The sequence below is a fragment of the Rhinolophus hipposideros genome (genome assembly GCF_964194185.1).
Source record: "Rhinolophus hipposideros genome assembly, chromosome: 11".
NCBI classification, from domain to species: Eukaryota; Metazoa; Chordata; class Mammalia; order Chiroptera; family Rhinolophidae; genus Rhinolophus; species Rhinolophus hipposideros.
Window position 1 is genome coordinate 73,808,894 of NC_138057.1, and position 19,564 is coordinate 73,828,457.

The window sequence follows — 19,564 nt, forward strand, 5'->3', positions numbered from 1 at the left end:
TCTCACTATTATTCTAGTATTTGAACCCTTTCAAGAAGGAACTTTAGTTCTGTATCAAAAGGAAGATTTAATCTATTAACAAAATCATAACTGCAGGAAGTTTTCTTGTTTGTTTTAGGTTTGAAGTTTTGGTTTTTCACTTAAGGATGACATTGAATTAAGTCACCACAAGAATATCTAACCTGTACCAGTTTCTGTATTAGGCTTTTTTTTTTAATTTATTGGGTGACAATTGTTAGTAAAATTACATAGATTTCAGGTATACAATTCTGTATTATATCATCTATAAATCCCATTGTGTGTTCACCACCCAGAGTCAATTCTCCTTCCATCACCATATATTTGATCACTTTTACCCTCATCTCCCACTCCCCAACCCCCCTTACCCTCTGGTAACCACTAAACTATTCTGTGTCTATGAGTTTTTGTTTCTCATTTGTTTGTCTTGTTCTTTTGTTGTTTTTGGTTTATATACCACATATCAGTGAAATCATAGGGTTCGCTACTTTTTCTGACTTATTTCACTTAGCATTATACTCTCAAGATCCATCCATGTTGTCACAAATGGTCCTATATCATCTTTTCTTACCGCCAAAATAGTATTCCATTGTGTATATATACCACAACTTCTTTATCCATTCATCTATCGAAGGACATTTTGATTGTTTCCATGTCTTGGCCACCGGACACAAAGCTGCAATGAACATTGGAGCACATGTGTCTTTATAGATAAATGTTTTCAGATTTTTTGGCTAGGTACCCAGGAGAGGGATTGCTGGGTCATATGGTAATTCTATTCGTAATTTTTTGAGGAACCTCCACACTGCCTTCCATAGTGGCTGCACCAGTCTGCATTCCCACCAACAGTGTATGAGAGTTCCTTTTTCTCCACAGCCTCTCCAACACTTGTTGCTATTTGTCTTGTTGATGATAGCCATTCTGACTGGGGTGAGGTGATATCTCATTGTGGCTTTTATTTGCATTTCTCTGATGATTAGTGATGTGAAGCATTTTTTTATATGTCTATTTGCCATTTGTATGTCCTCTTTGGAGAAATGTCTCTTCAGGTCCTCTGCCCATTTTTCAATTGGGTTGTTTGTTTTTTTGTTGTTGAGTTTCATGAGTTCCTTGTATATTTTGGATATTAGCCCCTTATCGAAGGCACTGTTTGCAAAAATCTTCTCCCATTCAGTTGGTTGCCTCTTTATTTTGTCGATGGTTTCTTTTGCTGTGCAGAAGCTTTCAAGTTTCATATAGTCCCATTTGTTTATTTTAGCTTTTACTTCCATTGCCTTTGGAGTCAAATTCATAAAATGCTCTTTGAACCCAAGGTCCATAATTTTAGTAGCTATGTTTTCTTCTATGCAGTTTATTGTGTCAGGTCTTATGCTTAAGTCTTTGATCCACTTTGAATTAATTTTGGTACATGGTGACAGATAGCAGTCCAGTTTCATTCTTTTGCACGTGGCTATCCAATTCTCCCAGCACCATTTATTGAAAAGACTGTCTTTCCTCCATTGTATGTTTTTAGCTTCTTTGTCAAAAATTATCTGTCCATATTTATGTGGTTTTATTTCTGGGTTCTCAATTCTATTCCATTGGTCTATGTGTCTGTTTTTCTGCCAATACCATGCCGTTTTGATTATTGTAGCCCTGTAGTACAAGCTAAAGTCAGGGAGTGTGATACCTCCAGTATTGTTCTTTTTTCTTAAGATTGCTTTGGCTATTCGGGGTTTTTTGTGGTTCCAGACAAATCTGATGATTTTTTTGTTCTATTTCTTTAAAAAAATGCCATTGGGATTTTGATGGGGATTGCACTAAATCTGTATATTGCTTTGGGTAATATGGCCACTTCAACTATGTTGATTCTTCCAAACCATGAGCACGGAATGTCTTTCCATTTCTTTGTGTCTTCTTCAGTTTCTTTCAAAAATGTCTTATAGTTTTTCAGTATAGGTCCTTCACATCCTTGGTTAAGTTTATTCCTAGGTATTTTATTCTTTGTGCTGCAATTGCAAAAGGAATTGTTTTTTGTATTTCTTTTTCTGAGATTTCATTGTTAATATATAGGAATGCAACGAACTTTTGTACGTTGATTTTGTAGCCAGCAACTTTACTGTATTTGTTGATTGTTTCTAATAGCTTTTTGGTGGTGTCTTTAGGGTTTTCTATATATAGCATCATGTCATCTGCAAAGAGTGATAATTTAACTTCTTCATTCCCAATTTAGATGCCTTTTATTTATTTCTCTTGCCTGATTGCTCTGGCAAGGACTTCCAACACTATGTTGAAAAGCAGAGGTGATGGGGAATAGCCCTGTAGTGTTCCTGAACGTACAGCAAAGGGCTTCAGTTTTTCACCATTAATTATGAGATTAGCTGAGGGCTTGTCATATGTATTAGGCATTTTAATACATATTGTCTCTAATTTACAAGTCAACCTTCCAAATAGATATAAGTCCCATTTAAACAATGGGCAAACTAGAATTCAGTTTAAATAACTTTGCCAAGGTCAAACAATTAGTGAGTGGCAGGAGAAAACTGACGTCAAACCCTACAGGCTTTCCATTACCTTGTTTTTATTACAAATTAGCCATAAAAATACTTAATGACATTGTTACAATCTAGACAACAATTCATCTGCATCTATTTTGTCTTCAAATAAGGCTTTGTGATAGCATAAAATTCTAATGTCTAAGAACACATTAAAGGTAAGAAAACTATCTTTAAATCATATTAAAGTTTCCTGCTGAGCAAAGCAAAAAGCAAGCGCATAGTGATACCTTCAGTATCACTATGCTTTGTTTTTCTAATGAAAAGCCTTTGAGCAAACTGCGTTTTCCATGTAACATAAAGCAGGGAATGCAAAATGTATTGTGAAATAATACCAAAAGAAGTTCAAAAGCTAGAATACAATTTCCTAAGTCTCCTAAGCATTTAAAGCATGAGGGCTAGTTCCTGTTTTATAGAGCTTGCACTCCACTTTCCATAGAGTCTAGCACAGTAGTGAACCTAAACTGAGTGCTCAAGAATAAGTGATTAAAGAACTCTAAAGATTAAATGTCTGATAATAAGACCTCAGTCATGTAGATTCCTGGGTTTACATGGCAGTTTTTGAGAAAGCTGAAGGCCTACATTTTTAAGTACTGAAACTTAATCATTTTGGTTGTAAATCTTTCCTAACTAGATTATAAATCTCACCGCATTTCGATAAGAATTATTTTGAATAAAACACTTTCTTGATGACTGCAATGGACACCAGTTTGGGCTGTCTAGCATCCATTCTTCTCCTGGTAGTTAACATCCGATCTTCCTCTGAGGCCCTGCCTCATTCTCAGGCTTTGCAATCCAGGTGGCACAGAACAGGCCCCACACACATCCTCGCTCACCCTCTAGTCAATATCTCAGTCACCCACCCAGAATCATAGTGATTGGTTCATAGATTGACCTCTGACCCAAACATGGCCTAGTACAAGCAGCCCTGGGACTGTGGCTCAAAAGAATGGTAAGACACTCTTTTTCCATTTGGGTAACTAAATTGGTAGAATATAGATTTGGATTTGCTAGTAGCCATCTGTGCCATTGTATAGGGGCACTTACCCAGAAATGAACCCAACACAGAAGACAGAAAACCACGAGATAAAGAGACAACAAATCTCTGAAAATATACATAGAACATCGAGATCGAGCAAAACCCAAAGCCAGTTTTACCAATGCATTTCTCAGTACTGAGAACCAATACATTCCCTTTTTTGCTCAAGCCAGATTTCATTGAGTGTCTGCCACCTACAACAAAAAGAATCCTAATATAATGATTTAATGTCATCAACATGATCAGTAACTATACTGAGCAAAATAATCAGAAAAATCCTCAGGACAAATCAAAGCACACGTACATAAGCTAAGGGCTTTTCCATGACTAAAGGACTTAAGTTTGAATGCATGGATTCTGAAAAATCGACTTTGGCTACTTAATTTTCCTTACTTCCCATTTTTTAACTGTGTTAGCTTGATGACAATTGCTGAACAGCAGAGTTCTACACAGATACGAACTCTTGCCTTACACAAAAATAATATAATTTAAAATAGCAGCTACTTAGGTATAAAACTAACAAAAATATGTACAAGAACTATATGAGAACCACAAAACTGATGAACGAAAATCAAAGAATTAAATAAATGAAGATATTCCATGTTCATGGAAAAGAAGACTCAATATTGTCAATATGTCAGTTAAAGAACTTGACCTAGAGAGTAAGTCCAATTGCAACCAAAATACCAGCAAACTATTGTCTGGATATTGACAAACTGATTCTAAAGTTGACATGGAGAGGCAAAGGACGCAGAATACCCAACACAATATTGAAGGAAAAGAACAAAGTTGGAAGATTGACATTAACCAACTTCAAGAATTACTATAAAGCTACAGGAACCAACGTAGGAAGGTATAACTAAAATAACAGACAACGAATCAATAGAGACCCTGGAAATAGACCCACATAAATATAGTCAACTGATCTTCGCCAAATGAGCAAAGGCAACAAATAGTACTGGAACAACTGGACACCCACATGCAAAAAATTGAATCTAGACACAGACCTTCCTTACACTCTTCACAAAAATTACCTCAAAATGGATCATAGACCAACATGTAAAACACAAAATTATAAAACTCCTAGACAGTAACATAGCAGAAAACCTAGATGACCTGGGGGTATGGCAATAACATTTTAGATACAACACCACAGGCATGATCCATGAAAGAAATAATTGATAAGCGGGACTTCATTAAAATTAAAGACTGCTCTGCCAAAGACAATGTCAAAAGAATGAGAGGACAAGCCACAGACCGGGAGAAAGTATCTGCCAATGGTATTTAATAAAGAACTGTTACCCAAAATATACAAAGAACTCTTAAAACTCAACAATAAGAAAACAAACAGCCTGATTAAAAAAGAAGATGTGCAGATAAGAAATAAGCATATGAAAAGATGTTCCATGTATGTCAGCAGGAAACTGCAAATTTTTACAAGGAGACACCATTACATACCTATTAAAACAGCCAAATCCAGAACACTGACAACACCAAATGCTGCTGAGGCTATGGAGCAACAGAAACTCTCATGCAATGCTGGAGAGACTGCAAAATAGTACAGCCACTTTGGAAGACGGTTTGGCAGTTTAGTACAAAACTAAACATACACTTTTACCATAGGATCCAGCAATCATATCCTTGGTATTTACCTGAGGAGCTAAAAACTTACATCCACACAAAACACCTGCATACAGATGTTTACAGCAGCTTTATTCATAATTGCCAAAACATGGAAGCAACCAAGATGTCCTTCAGAAAGTGAACAGACCAACGATGGCACATCCAGGCAATGGAATATTGTTTAGCACTAAAAAGAAATGCGCTATCAAGCCCTGAAAAACCACAGAGGAAACTTAAAAGCATACTGCTAGGTGAAAGCAGCCCATCTGAAAAGGCTACATTCTGTATTATTCCACCTATATGACATTCTGGAAGAAGCAAAACTATGGTATGGAGACAGTAAAAAGATAAGTGGTTGCCAGGGGATGGTGGCGGTAAGGGCTGCATGGAGGGACGAATAGGCAGAGCGCATAAGGACTTTTAGGGCAGTGAGAATACTCTCTGTGATACCATAATGATGGATACTTGTCATGAGACATTTGTCCAAATCCACAGAATGTACGCCACCAAGAGTGAACTGTGACGTAAATAATAGACTCTGCGTGATTATGACATGTCAGGGCAGGTTCATCAATTGTAACAAATGTACACTCTGGAGGGGGTGTTGATCATGAGGAAGGCTGTGCGCGTGAGTGTATCGGGCAGGGGGGTCTATGGGAAATCTGTAGCTTCCTCTCAATTTTGCTGCAAACCTAAAACTTTTCATAAAAAATTAAATCTTTTAAAACAAACCTTAAGTAACAACAGCTCCCATTTACTAAGAACTTGCCATGTCCCCATGCCCTATACATTCTCATTTAATCCTTTCACGTGAATGAAGTAGACACTATTAGGGCCCCCATTTTACAGTTAGGAAAATGACTCTGAGATGGGCATTTTTGAGAGAACTTTTCTTTCAAAATCAACAAACTTGCTGCTCATGTGGGTTGTATCATCTAGTAGATTGACGAGTACCTGGTCCACCAACAGGGCCAATGGCCTAACGCTGTGAACCAAATACAGCAAGAAGAGCCACACTGTTAGGAATGACCAAAAACTGTGAGACTCTCCCATATTGTCATTTATATCCAGGTGGCCCCTAAACTGCACCCTTTAGAAACAGGAAGAAATCAGGAATCAGCCTCAAAAAAACTAAACATTAGTTAAGAAAATATGTGGCTCACTTTCTGTACTTTTTAAGAACAGCAATTCAAAGTCATTCTACATAATCAATTTAAAGCATAGTGTAATAAAAAGCACAAACTTCAATCAGGGTTATACAATTAAGGTAAAATCCAAAATGTGACCTCACTAGAGAAAGGCAACTTGAGAGAGGCACACAGGGGTGCTTCAAAGATACAAAACGTTCTATTTCTTAAGTTGAGTCGCAGGTACGTGTATTTCCATTTATATGGTGTAATTTATGTCACAGCTGTCATACACTTGTTTAAAAAAATACAGTTGAACTAAAGTTCAAATTCCAACTCTGTCCTTTGGACAAGTTGTTTCCGTTCTCTAAGCTTTAATAATTCAATACTTATTGAATGCCTACTATGTGCCAGGCACTGTTCTAGATGTTGAAATATACAGATAGAAGAAAGATATCATGTCTGCCTTCATGGAACCCTATTTTTCTTACCTATATAATGGAGATGATACTTCTTCCTTCATTCCGTAGTGGGTAAAAGCTTTACTACAATGAGCCCTCTCACTAGGGTCACTTCTAGTTTAAAGAAATAATCATTACAACAATCCTGAGGAAAGATACAAGGCACATGATAATTCTCCAAGTGACCCCTGACTTTTTAAAATCAGCTTAAAAAGCGAGATGAAGTTCCACACCTCTATGCCAAACAAAGCATTTTCTAATTAGCATGTCTAAGTACTCAAGAGTCAGGAAAAATTACAAAGGTTGTTAAGTATTCCATGACTTTGGAGTGACTGGAAATTTGTTCCTACTACATGATGACAAATCAAGGTCCATATCTTAATATTCCATAAAAATGGATTCACATTCACTGGAAAATTCAAGAGAAGAAAAATAAAGAAAAGCTAAAGTAATCGTGCTAACTCATCCAAATTTTTTAAAAACTGTTAAGAAACTCTGGTAGAGTTCATGAATGAAAACTGCCTCGCCTTTGATTTTCTATTCAATCCCGATTTTTCTTCTCTCATATTAACATTATCTGATTTTTCTAATTACTGCATATGCAGTAGTATTAACCCGTTATTTGGGGGTACATTCCATAGGAATGAAGTTAATACTCTGAATTTACAACTTGATGGTTGTCCAACCAAAGAAGCAAGTAAATTAACTTCTGTGAGGCTCAGTTTCCTCAAAAAATAAGACCTATCTTAGAGGGTTGCTCAAGATTTAACAAAGCAGTATTAAGAAAAGTGGGACATAATAAGGACTCAATAAAAGTTAGCTATTTTATTATCATTTTTCAAAAGTTTGCTGTGATTTACTATTAATGAAAAGAAATAAGATTATAAATTCAGTTAACACTTCTAAGAAAATTTTAATCTGAAGTAAAACAACCCTAAAAAGGGCTTCCCCCTCTCAACTTCTAGAGAGACAGCATAAATTATTTATTCTTTAAGTCAATTTTTTTAAAGTACCTAATAATATTGGGCATCCATGGTGATCACAGAGTCAGCCAAAGCTCTGAGAATTGGAGCCCTGTGACGTGAAAGCTAAAGTTCCGAACAACAAATCTGGCTCTCAATATCTTAAGTTGGCCAAGACTCTGTTTTCTTCATGATCCCGCTAATAACAGAAATGTGAAAAGATACTGAAGAGAGATTTTAAAGCGCTTGCATGCTTTTGTGTGTGTGTGTGTGTGTGTGTGTGTGTGTGTGTGTGTGTATTTAAGGGCACTGCTTAAAACTAAGGGAGCTGATAATCTCAGCTAACCAAAGCACCCTGTCTAGAGCATTCCTTTCACAGAGTTCTCACAACAGTTTCTCGACTTGATTAGCCACTTTTTAGAAAGTGGCCCTTGGACTTATGCATGAAAAACACTGGGAGGGGAGCTGACACAGGAGGAAGTTGGTCTGCCCAACAGCCTTGAGAAGTTGATGCTGCCAGTCTCCCAGTGCGAAGCAGCTGGCCAAGAAGAGTGCCCGCAGCAGCTCAGAGATGCCAGCTGCAATGAGGCACTTGTGGTTGAAATGCATTCCAGAGCTTCAGCATGGCCGGTACCATGTGAGCCCGGGGCTGGGCAGGCTCATCCCTCTTGCAAGAGCACCCTCTTCCGAGACCTTCAGTCGGACAGACTAAACTTAGCTTTAGGAGCTTCCACAACTTGAGGTTTTCTGGGACCCCTATGTAAAGGTGGGGTTCTTGAACAAATACACAAATTAGAGTTCACAAAATTGGGATGTGGCAAAAAAAAAGAAAGAAAGAAAGCACAAAAAATTTAAAAACGAAGTAGATCAAAGATCTATTCCAAGTGACCCAACTTCTTTAGTGCTTGACCGAAGCACTAAAGTCACATGCCCAAATAGTAATCATTATCCGCAAGGATGCTCGCTGGCATTATTTACAACAGGAGAACTGTGGGAACGATCTAAAGATCCATTTATAAGTAAATATAGCTCATAAACACGATGGAAAATTCACAGCAACTGCAATGATTTTTACAAAGTTATATTAATAATTTTAGGAAAAACAATGATTGATTTGGGGAGCAAAAAAAACATACACGTATAGCAAGAGTTCGGGGGGAAAGTTTACATATTTGATTTACACACATGTACACATGTATACATTACACAAGACTACAAGGAAATAAATAGACCAAAACATTAACAGTATTACTGAGTGATGATTTTCTCTTAAATTTATCAAAAATTTTTAAATTTTATATATACTCAAAAACTAATCAAAACAAGTTACTAAAAATTTAAAGATAATAGAAAGAAACCACCAACATAATCTGCCAATATGTACTCAAATAAGCTGAGAATATTTTTGGTATTTTTTTTACTTCAGTGAGAACATAACATACCACAAGTATAAGAAAAATTGTAAGAATGAAACTCCCACAGAAGTTTATAGAACAAAATGTATACTAAATTCCCCAATTAAAGACCCGTAAAGTAGTTTCAGTGCTTTCTAACCCACCTTCTCACAGCAGGGAATTAATCCCTCAGGGGGATGCAAACAAACTTCAAAGAGAAGATTACGCCCAGACACTCATACTGCAGAGCTAAGGTTTATACCTAAATTTGCTCAGGTACTTTAGCAAAGATCAGAGATGCAGATCCCAGGAACAAAGAGTAATTTTAAGGCAGATTCTTTGCAATCATTTAAAATGGCAAAAACAGTGCACTAAATAATAGCAGAAAAAGGAAAATACGACAGGTTTTACTAAAAACAAACAAGAAGGTTTTAGAAGTAGACAAAGGTACTTAAAATCAAATATTAAGTGACAGCATATTCACTGGTAATCGTACAAATTTCCAGAGAAAGTAGCTGGCACCGTGAGTTCAGTTTGGGTTACCCAATTTTATTTGTACAATGTTGGAAAGGTATCCCATTCAGCATCATAGGTCTTGATGTAATGTCCCTGTAGAACTGACAGATCACGTGTCCCTTCCATGTGTCATGGAATACTCTTCAGAGCACAGAACACATGAGAGTCTACCTACAATACACGTCTGTTAAAAGTTGTTGATGGGAAAAAAGACTGTCTTTAAAGTCTAGTAATATTTCTCACTGGCCTTTCTCACATGTGTCATCTTTTTATTGGGAGGTAACTTGTTAGGCATGTTTTAGACGTATGTGATCATTTTATAAAAATATGTTTTAAGTAGAGGAGTAGCATATCTTAGCAATTCAGCTTTATTTAGTTTCCCAATTTTTAAAAATCATGGATAAGGAGTCAAATTTAGAGTTTAACTTTTCTAGGTGTGAATCATCTAATGTCCTCGGTAGATTAAAGACCTAAATGTGAATCATCTAAAGTCCTTGGTAGGGGCCGGACTGGTGGCTCAGGCGGTTAGAGCTCTATGCTCCTAACTCCGAAGGCTGCCGGTTCGATCCCCACATGGGCCAGTGGGCTCTCAACCACAAGGTTGCCGGTTCAAATCCTCGAGTCCCTCAAGGGATGGTGGGCAACGCCCCCTGCAACTAAGATTGAACACGGCACCTGGAGCTGAGCTCCCGGATGGCTTGAGCATGAGATCTCAACCACAAGGTTGCCAGTTTGATTCCTCGACTCCCACAAGGGATGGTGGGCTATAACCCCTGCAACTCGAAAAGACAACTGGACCTGGAGCTGAGCAACACCCTCCACAACTAAGACTGAAAGGACAACGACTTGACTTGGAAAAAAGGCCTGGAAGCACACACTGTTCCCCAATAAAGTCCTGTTCCCCTTCCCCAATAAAATCTTTAAGAAAAATAAAAGATAAAGTCCTTGGTAGATTAAAAACCTAAATGTGAAAGGGCAAAACTATAAATTTCTTATAGGAAAATATCTTGTCTGTAAGGTAGGAAAATACTGACAAATTGTATATTAAAATCAATAAGTTTTGACCAAAGGTACTACAGAGAGAGTAAAAGACAAACTATAGAATGGGAGAAGACATTCGTAATGCATACAAGCAGATAATTAATATGCATAGTATCTAAATAATTTCTTCTAAATCAAGAAGGAAAAAGTAGAAAACTCAATAAAAGACAGCAAGAGACTTAAACGGGCACTTTCAAAAAGAAGCTGCTCAAGAGGCCAATAAGCATATGAAAAGGTGCTCAATCTTTACCAGTCATCAGGAAAGTGCAAATAAAAACAACAAAGATATTACTACACAACCAAAAGGGTGGCAAAAAAACCACAAACCTAATTGTGCCAAGGACTGAGGAAGTAGCAGAGCAGTAACGACTACCAAATGCTGCTGGAGGGGGTGTCGACAAGCAGTCAATCCTGAACAAAGTTTACCGTGATCCAGTCATCAAGTATGGTCATCTAGCCTATGGAAATCTGTTGACATGCCCCAGGATTCGCATATAAGAAATATCACAGCAGCACTGTTTGTCATAGTCAGAAACTGGGAACAATTTCAAGGGTTTGCAACAGTGAATGGTAAGCTGTGATATAATCCTATAGTGTATTACACAGCCATGAAAACGAAGGACTACGTCCACACACAGAATGGGTGACCCCGACAAACATAATCTTGAGCAAAAAAGCAGCAAAACTACACACAGAATAACTCCATTTCTATAAAATTCAGAATCAGACACAAATAAATTTCATTTTTCAAGGAGGTATATACTTAAATGTTAAAACTATAAAGAAAAACAAAGAAATGATGATCCTAAGAGTCAGAATGGTAGGTACCTCTGGAGGAATGGAGAGAGGGGTCTCTGGGGTCCTGGTCAAACCTACCTCTGCCATTTAGAGAGCCTGGACCAGAGCAGGAATAGAGGCCCACATACCAGTGTGTCTAAATATTTAAAAGATATGAAACAAGCTTACAAACTATTAAATAAAATATAATTCTATCCTCCTATCATGACAACTATGCCTTTATAACTGGCTAGAAAATCAAATTCATACTGAGAACTTCTGGATTCCTTGGAGTTCCATGTGAAAACCTGGTGCTGCAGGGAAAACTGGCCACTGGCCCCCTGCACGGAGCCCCTCCCCCCCCTTCTCTAGCCCATGCTGCCAAGGACCTCGCACATAAGCATGCGGTTACCTCCAAACTCTACCCCATACTCTACTCCCCACAAACAGCCCCCCTCGCCATCCCTTGGGCCTACGAGTATTCACACCAGCAACCCAGTCTACCCTCAGAAAGACGGCCCCCAGGAAGAGACTCACACAGGCTCTGGAAATAAGCTCAGGGCCATTTGGGCAAGAAATTCTGTAACCCTAGGTACTCAAAGCATGGTCTAGGATGGAAGGGTTCAGGCTCCAAGTGGGCACGAACCATAGGCCAACCAGACTCCTTGCCCCATGGAAGAGGCCAAAGCGAGGCCCTCTAAGGCACAGAGCCAGGGCAGGGAGCCCTCTGGCAGGAACGGTATTTCCTTAGAACTAGAAACTCTCTATTTCTTAACCTACACAGCAGTAACATGGGTACCCACTTTATAATTAGTTGTTAAACTGTACATATAAGTTTTATATACTTTTTCCACAAATAATGGTACAGATATCATGTGTCTGCTGATGACACGCAGTATCATGTTTTAGACGCTCCTGCCAAAAATCCATAACCTGAATCATCATCAGGATACAATTAGATCCAAATCCACAGGCTCTCTACAAAACAATAAACCTAAATTCTTCAAGAATATGTCATAAAAGGTATTCCATACAGAAACTAAATAGATGTGAAACAAAATGGACTGTATGACCTGGATCAGAGGAGAAAATGCTATAAAGGACACTCACTATTGGGATAACTAATTAAATGTAAATATGGACAACTGACATTTTATCAATGCTAAATTTTCTTATCTCAATAACTATACTAGAGTTATGCAAGAAAATGTCCTTGATGTTAGGAGATATATTCTGAAGAATTTAGGGGAGAAGGGTCACAATGCAACTTATTCTCAAGTGGTTCAGCAAAAATAATCTGTATATACGTACAGAGTGAAGCAAATATGGCCACAAAGTAACAGTTGATGAGTCTAAGGAAAAGGTATATGCACTTGACTATTTTTGTAACTTTTATCTTTTAAAATATTCCCCGAATGAAAAGTTTTTTATAGTATACTAAAGGATTAAACAAGAAAGGAGTTGTCTGCAGGAAGGAAAGAGAAATCAGATGACTAGGATCAGAGAATAAGATAAAGATGTTTCATTTTTGTCCACTCTTCCATCTTATTTGCACTTTCAAATTTTGTTCATATTCCCCCCCCCAAAAAAAAATTCATTTTTAATTTTGGGGGGGAAAAGCCCTAGAACATTAAAAAGGGAAACGTTAGCAACTGTAGAAATAAAAGATGTCATCCTTAAATATGTCTGTCACATCACAGCCATCATCAAATGGCCACTCTGTGGTCAGCCCACACAGGTGCTGCTGCATGTACGCACCATGCAACCCTTCCAATCCGAGGATGTGCACACTGAGGCATATCTTAACACGGACGTTAACTTCCTACCTCTAGGACTCCCATGCAGTTGTAACATGCTTCACACCTTCTTTAGACAACCCAGAAAGTGGAGCGCACACAGTTATCTCACTTTTGCTATTAAGAGAAATCCATTCGTTTTAACAAACACTGGTGACATTGTAGAAAGCCCTGCAAATGACAGAGAGAGACGCGTACAACATGGCCAAGGTCCTCAAGAAGGTAACATAGCAGAGGGAAGAGTACTTGGACCAAAACTCCTGGCTACTCCACATAGCAGCAATGTGATCTTGGTAAGGAGTCATTTGACCTCTCTGATATTCTACGTTCTCACAGGTGTAATGGAGATGCCACCGACTACTTTTAAGGGTTTATTGTAAGGACTATAAATATTGAGCATGTAGGAGAACACAAACTCACTGAAAGGCAACTATTTTTATGAGTACCGCAATCTAATTAAATAATGAAAGAGAAAAATATGCCCAAGGTTGTAGAGCCAATTAAGGGTGCAACTACCATCGAAATCCTGATTACTCCAAGTCTGTAATCCAAGTCAATTCACTCTCCCTAAACACCAAATAAAATATGCGCGTGCGTGCGTGTGGAACAAGAATTGCTCCCTATCATGTTTTTGGCAAATGCATCACTCTCTTAGACATCAAGAAAAAGAACACTGGGTCATAAGGTTATTTTTTCTCATTAACCAAAAAGGATTTTAGGTCAAGAAGTGACATATTCAGCCTGCGCAACATATTCTAACCTCGTCTAAGACCTCGTCGTCCAGGAATACACGCCCAAATCAGTCCAAAAGCTAAAGCCAAAGGAGGTGTTTCCTTCAACTAATTTCCAACCTTTTTTTACCAGCAGACAAAAAATGTACTAAATTAAACCCATTTAGTAACAGAGATTTCCCTTATTATTATATCCCTTAATGTTATATAATAAAAACACATATCCCTTATAATATTTTGAAACCTAATTCTAAGCCTTCCTCATTAGCAAGATGACAGTATCGATGATGTAGGCACAAATAAAAGGGAAAGACACTAAAACATACTTACAGATAAATAACAGTTTAGAATATTCCCGTGTGCATGGCTATCTCATATAATAAACAAACACACCATATCATAATCAAACATGCAAATACCTGAAAGAGTGCCCCCTGTCCTAGGATAGGCCACTTCGACATACACTTCAAACGTGGTCTCTGGGTTTTGCCTACAAAGGAAACAGATTGTGATTAGTGACAATGACAGAGCAGCATGGTTCCAGAATGTGCAGGCTGTGGTATAAAGTAGACCTTGATTAACCTCATGAGCTCCACAGCTTCGTGGCTGTGCAACCTTGGGCAGGTTACTCAACTTCTCTGAGCCACACCTAACCAGAAAAATGATGGTGACACTTAAAAAGAACACACAAAAATTGTCTAGGTCCAATGTCTGGGACACAAGTGGCAAGCCATTATTATGCTTTTATGGACGTCACATTTCTCCTTTACACAGCTGGCTCTCCAAAACCATAGGTAGAATCCTGAAGAAGCTCAAAGCAAGGCAACATTGGCACAAAGTGGCCTTCTCCCTCAGTTTCCAGGATAAAATACTCATATGATGAAGTGAACTCGCTTATTGACAGGTTTTAAAGACTGCAACAGGAGAAGCAGCAGCCTGTCTCTCCGGGCTATTGTGAAAGAGGATCCTGATCCCGCACAGGGGTCTTCACCTGCATTGGCAGAGCAAGTGCACAAATGTGCACTGTTACATCCGTTTCCCTTTCGATGTCATAAATATCTCATGATAAGTTTTGAAAAGATCACAGCACTAACAGAATGTGAACAGTTAATTCTGAGTGATGAGAACATCGGGGTTGTATTATCTTTGTATTTTCTCTTTTCTCTTTAATTCTGAAAGGACAATAAAGAGATATTATTTCCAGATTGAATGAAAATCATTCAGCAGAAGAAAATGTTGTGCTTTCAAATGTCTATAAATGAATTCCATTTTAAACCTGACAACAAAGCTCAGAGAGGAAACGTTCTGAGTTGCCTAATCAGATTCAAGGTTTCATTTTAATGAAGTTAATACCTTGAATTTACCTAGTAGATTCCATTTTTCAAAATAATCACCTCATTTATCTCATTTCATCCTCATTATAATTCGATGAGGTTGGTGCATCAGGCATTACACCCCCTACAGATGAGGAACCTGAAGCAGAGTTTCTAAGGGACTGCGAAGTCCCTTAGAAACAGCCAGAACCAGCATTCACACCTCCTGGCACTCAAACTCTGTGTTTCATTAATTCTAAGATGGACTTCTTTCCCCACATTTTCACATGTCTTACAATCTGTTGCATCTTATAATTCTAAATGGCATGTTTTTTTCTTGATAATACATATAACAGTGCATCTTATAAATAATGATATCTTAGATTCAATAAAATATGGTAGTAATACTCCCTCTGCTTCTTTTGGAGTAAAAGAAAAACGTGTGTTTTGTCAGTCAGGAATCTACTTATTTCTCTTAGGAAGGATCCTCATTTCGTCACTAAAGAGAAACTTGGGCTCTTGCTTTAAATAAGTTCCTACAGCTGAAAAGAGTTGGCTGCTCTAAAACTCCAGATATTTAAATATACTTTGTCAAACAGAATTTTAAAATTAGACTCTAAATCAGAGCACCTCACTCAAAAAAAAAAAAAAAATACCCTACATAAAACAAGGTAAACTGAAGTTTTAAGAGCCTTAAAAAAAAACACACACACACACAAAAAAACTGTGTTCTTCTTTCCCTGCAACAAGGTACAAAAAGACCTAGAAAGTCAGCATCCTTTGGCCACGACACATTCCAGGAAGATTCCCTTTAAAACCTAAATAAATCTTTCTCAAGTCTATTTTGCAACTGGCTGAATTTCATCTCAGAATTTTAGCCCTCTGGATTAAGATACTGTCTTTCAAAACGTGTTTACAGGACCCTAGGACTCCATCAACGTTCTTCAGAGCTTCCACACATTTTTTTTACCCAAGTTTCCATTTTTAAGTTTATTTTTCCCCATTTAAAAAACTGAAATAACAAACATGAGCATGCAAAGGTGTTCCATTCCAAATTACTAAAGCCGGGAGCTCTAACACGTTAACCAGGGCCACTGAGTTATGGTGACGTGTACAGACCTGTCATCCCTCCACGTGAAGAATGTCCTAGCATTGGCTATACTCTTTCTCTCAGCTTCTTCTCCTTTCTCTCATTAATATTCTTCAACCAGGCGTCTGAGCCCACCACACCACTGAAACGACTTGTCACCATCACCAACGACATTGCTAAAGTGGTCAATTCTCAGTGCTTCTCTCACTCAACCTCTCAACAGCATTTGACACAGGTGATCAATTTGCCCCCTTCCTGAAACACTTTCTTCATTGGGCTTCCAGGACATCACTCGCCATTAGTACTCTTCCGACCTCACTGGCTGCTCCTTCGCTATTTTCTTCTCAGGTAAGCTCTCCTACCCTCACACTTAGTCCTGGGCCTCTCCTGTCTACACATTATTTAGATGATCTCACGCAGGCTCGTGGCTTTCATGCTGGCAATCCTCAAAGTCCCGTCTCCAACCAGACGTCTCCCCTGCCTACAGATTCCCTTATCCAACTGCCTACTCAACATCTCCACCTGGACATCTATGAGGCATTTCTCATTTAACAAATGGTGCTTTTCTTCCTCAAACCTGCATCTCCTAAAATCCACCAGTTTTCAGACCGAACAACTTGGTGTCATCCTTGACCCCTCTATTTTATATGCCACAATCGTTTAGGTGCCACAGTCAACCAATCAGCAAATTCTGTGGACTTGATCATCAACATATCTCCAGCACCTGCATGTCTCTCAGCCTCCCCAACCCGACCATCGTGACACATCACCACACCTCACCTCACCTCACCTCCCCGCGATTACTGCAGCACTGTCCTGACTGCTCTCCCTGCTTCCTGCCTTGCCCTCCTATAATTAGATTTCAACTTAGTGGCCAGTACTCCTATTATTCTACAGGTCAGCTTCTACTAGTCCTCTACTCAAACCCTCCCAAAAGCTTCCCATAACATTCAAAGTCTTAGTTCTGGAAATGGATGGTGGTGATGGTTGTACAACAATATGAATTTACCACCACTGAACTGTACACTTAAAATGGTAAAGATAGTAAGTTTTACATTATGTGTATTTTACCACAATTTAAAACAAACAAACAACAACAACAAAAAAAAAAAAACAGAGGAGCTAAAAAAAATTTTTTTAACGGGCCTTCCTTACAAGGCCCTACATGATCTGGCAGAGGCCTCTCCCCCTTGCCCACTGCATTCCAGCCACACTGGCCTTTTTCTGCTCATCCAGCACCCCAAACGCATTCCTATCTTACAGCCCCTTATACTGATCTTCATGTCATTCCAAACTCAGCTTACACTTGACTTCCTCAGAAAGTCCATCTAATCTTCACTTTCCATATAGTCCCTACCACAGTCTGGTTAACTGTCCGTCTCCCTACTCTAAGTCGAGACTGCAGAAGAGCCGGGACTGTTATCGCAGACACTAGTGTCTTCCAGGTATCGGACCAGTGCCTGGCACAAATATTGAAGAGAAGGAATAAAGAAAGTACCGACTAGCCTTCCTGGGGCCAAAACGATTTCAATAATGATAGGAGTGATTATACACTCCCATGAGTCTCAAGTTATAACATGTTAAAAGACAGACTTCCAGCCCCGTCTCCAGAGTTCCTGGGGTAGGGCCCAAGAACAAGCATTTCTAACAAGTACCCAGGTCATACTGAGCTGCTGGACTAGTGATCACACTAGTGATCACACTAGTGATCACAAGAACCAAAGATCTAGTTAAATGGAATTTTTCTTCCAAGTAACTTAGCACATACAACATAAACATAGGGCATGCCTCAATAATCGACCATTTCAACAGTACCGTTACAATAAAAGATAGATTTCAAAGAAAGAGGCACTGTAGAAGCAATGAAGCTTACTACTTTCCCTCTATTGCTATCCACAGTTACTGCCTCACTCTAAAGAGTAATAATGGCAAAACTACATAAGCTTCTTACTCAGTTCAAATAGCTGCCGGAGTTCTATTACATGGAGCCAAAGATTATGAAAATCTCTTTTAAAAGAGAAAATGAAAAGCAAAAAGCATACAAAAACACTAAGAACAAACTGGACTATAATTACAAGTTACAGTCATGTTCCTCCACGGTCGTTTACATGTTGCCTTATGAAAGAGTGGTGACGAATCTTGTGACAAGTTATATAACATATCAACAAATATACATAAGTTATTTTAAGGGCCAGTGAAGCCAATGCAGATGGAAGCATTTTCTATTTTTCTGCAGATCAAAAAATAAATTCAAAAGTGTGTCCTCTAACTTCAAACGGCTAAGCGACTTTTACTTAACATTTTCATTTAGCCTGTAAACAACGGAGACCCTAACCATTTCCAGAGAATCTCTGGGACTTCCTTGAGACTGCTTGTTTGTTCCATTACTCTTCAAGATGCTCCATATTTTTAACTAGTTGGCTTAAGGAACTGAAAATACTATTTCTGTCCTATTAACACTCACTGCTAATTCAGTACCTGTAATGATGCTGAGAATGCCATATTCAGAGCCAATTTTCCAGTACGGACCCAGGTTTTCCCAGAACACTTCATGATATGTCTTAACATATTACCACAGAAATGTCCTCGTCCTGCCATGATATCCCATTATTAATTGCCTTGCACTCCTGTACCTCCATGATCTGAAACCCTGCCTGCCTGCCAAGTATCTTTTTTTGCTGCCCATACTCAACTCCTGCAGTCTTGCACCCTAAGATCCAGCCGTACAAAACTGTTATACTTGTAGCCCTCTGAACAAACCATGCTCTGATTCTCTAACATTACCAAGCTACCACAACTTACTGTTTCCTCCGTGCCAGGCATGATCCTAAGCACCTTACAGGCATTACTGCAGTTAATCGTCAACAACCCTGTCGGTATTACTCCCAGCTTAGAGATGAGGACACTGAAACTCAGGGGACAAACTGGTCAAAGCCAAAGCAAGGAAGTAGCAGAATGAGCATGGGTCATCCAAAAGCACTAACCACTCTCCTATTCTACAATATTCAGCTGCTCTTCAGCAAGGAACGGTCTTTCTAGTCTTCTGCACTTGACGAGTTCATTCATCAGGCCTCAGCTCAGGCACTTCCTCCTCTCCGGGAAGCCTTCTCAATGCCCCACACTCATGGCCCCGATTGGGTTA

The 19,564-nt window shown here is 38.7% G+C and overlaps 1 protein-coding gene across 2 annotated transcripts in view; it reads right to left on the reverse strand.

Moving 5' to 3' along the window:
* Positions 1 to 19,564, reverse strand: part of DENND1A (DENN domain containing 1A) — a 481,754-nt gene that overhangs the window by 431,672 nt on the left and 30,518 nt on the right. Inside the window, exons 1-2 of one of the 2 annotated variants that reach the window (XM_081067071.1) lie at positions 14,602 to 14,621; positions 14,439 to 14,509 (exon numbers count right to left, since the gene is read on the reverse strand). In XM_081067071.1, the coding sequence (XP_080923197.1) occupies positions 14,439 to 14,509; positions 14,602 to 14,606 (76 nt within the window). In that variant the 5' untranslated portion in view covers positions 14,607 to 14,621. Of the gene's footprint in view, positions 1 to 14,438; positions 14,510 to 14,601; positions 14,622 to 19,564 lie in introns of those variants that run through there. The other variant, XM_081067070.1, reaches the window with a different exon arrangement.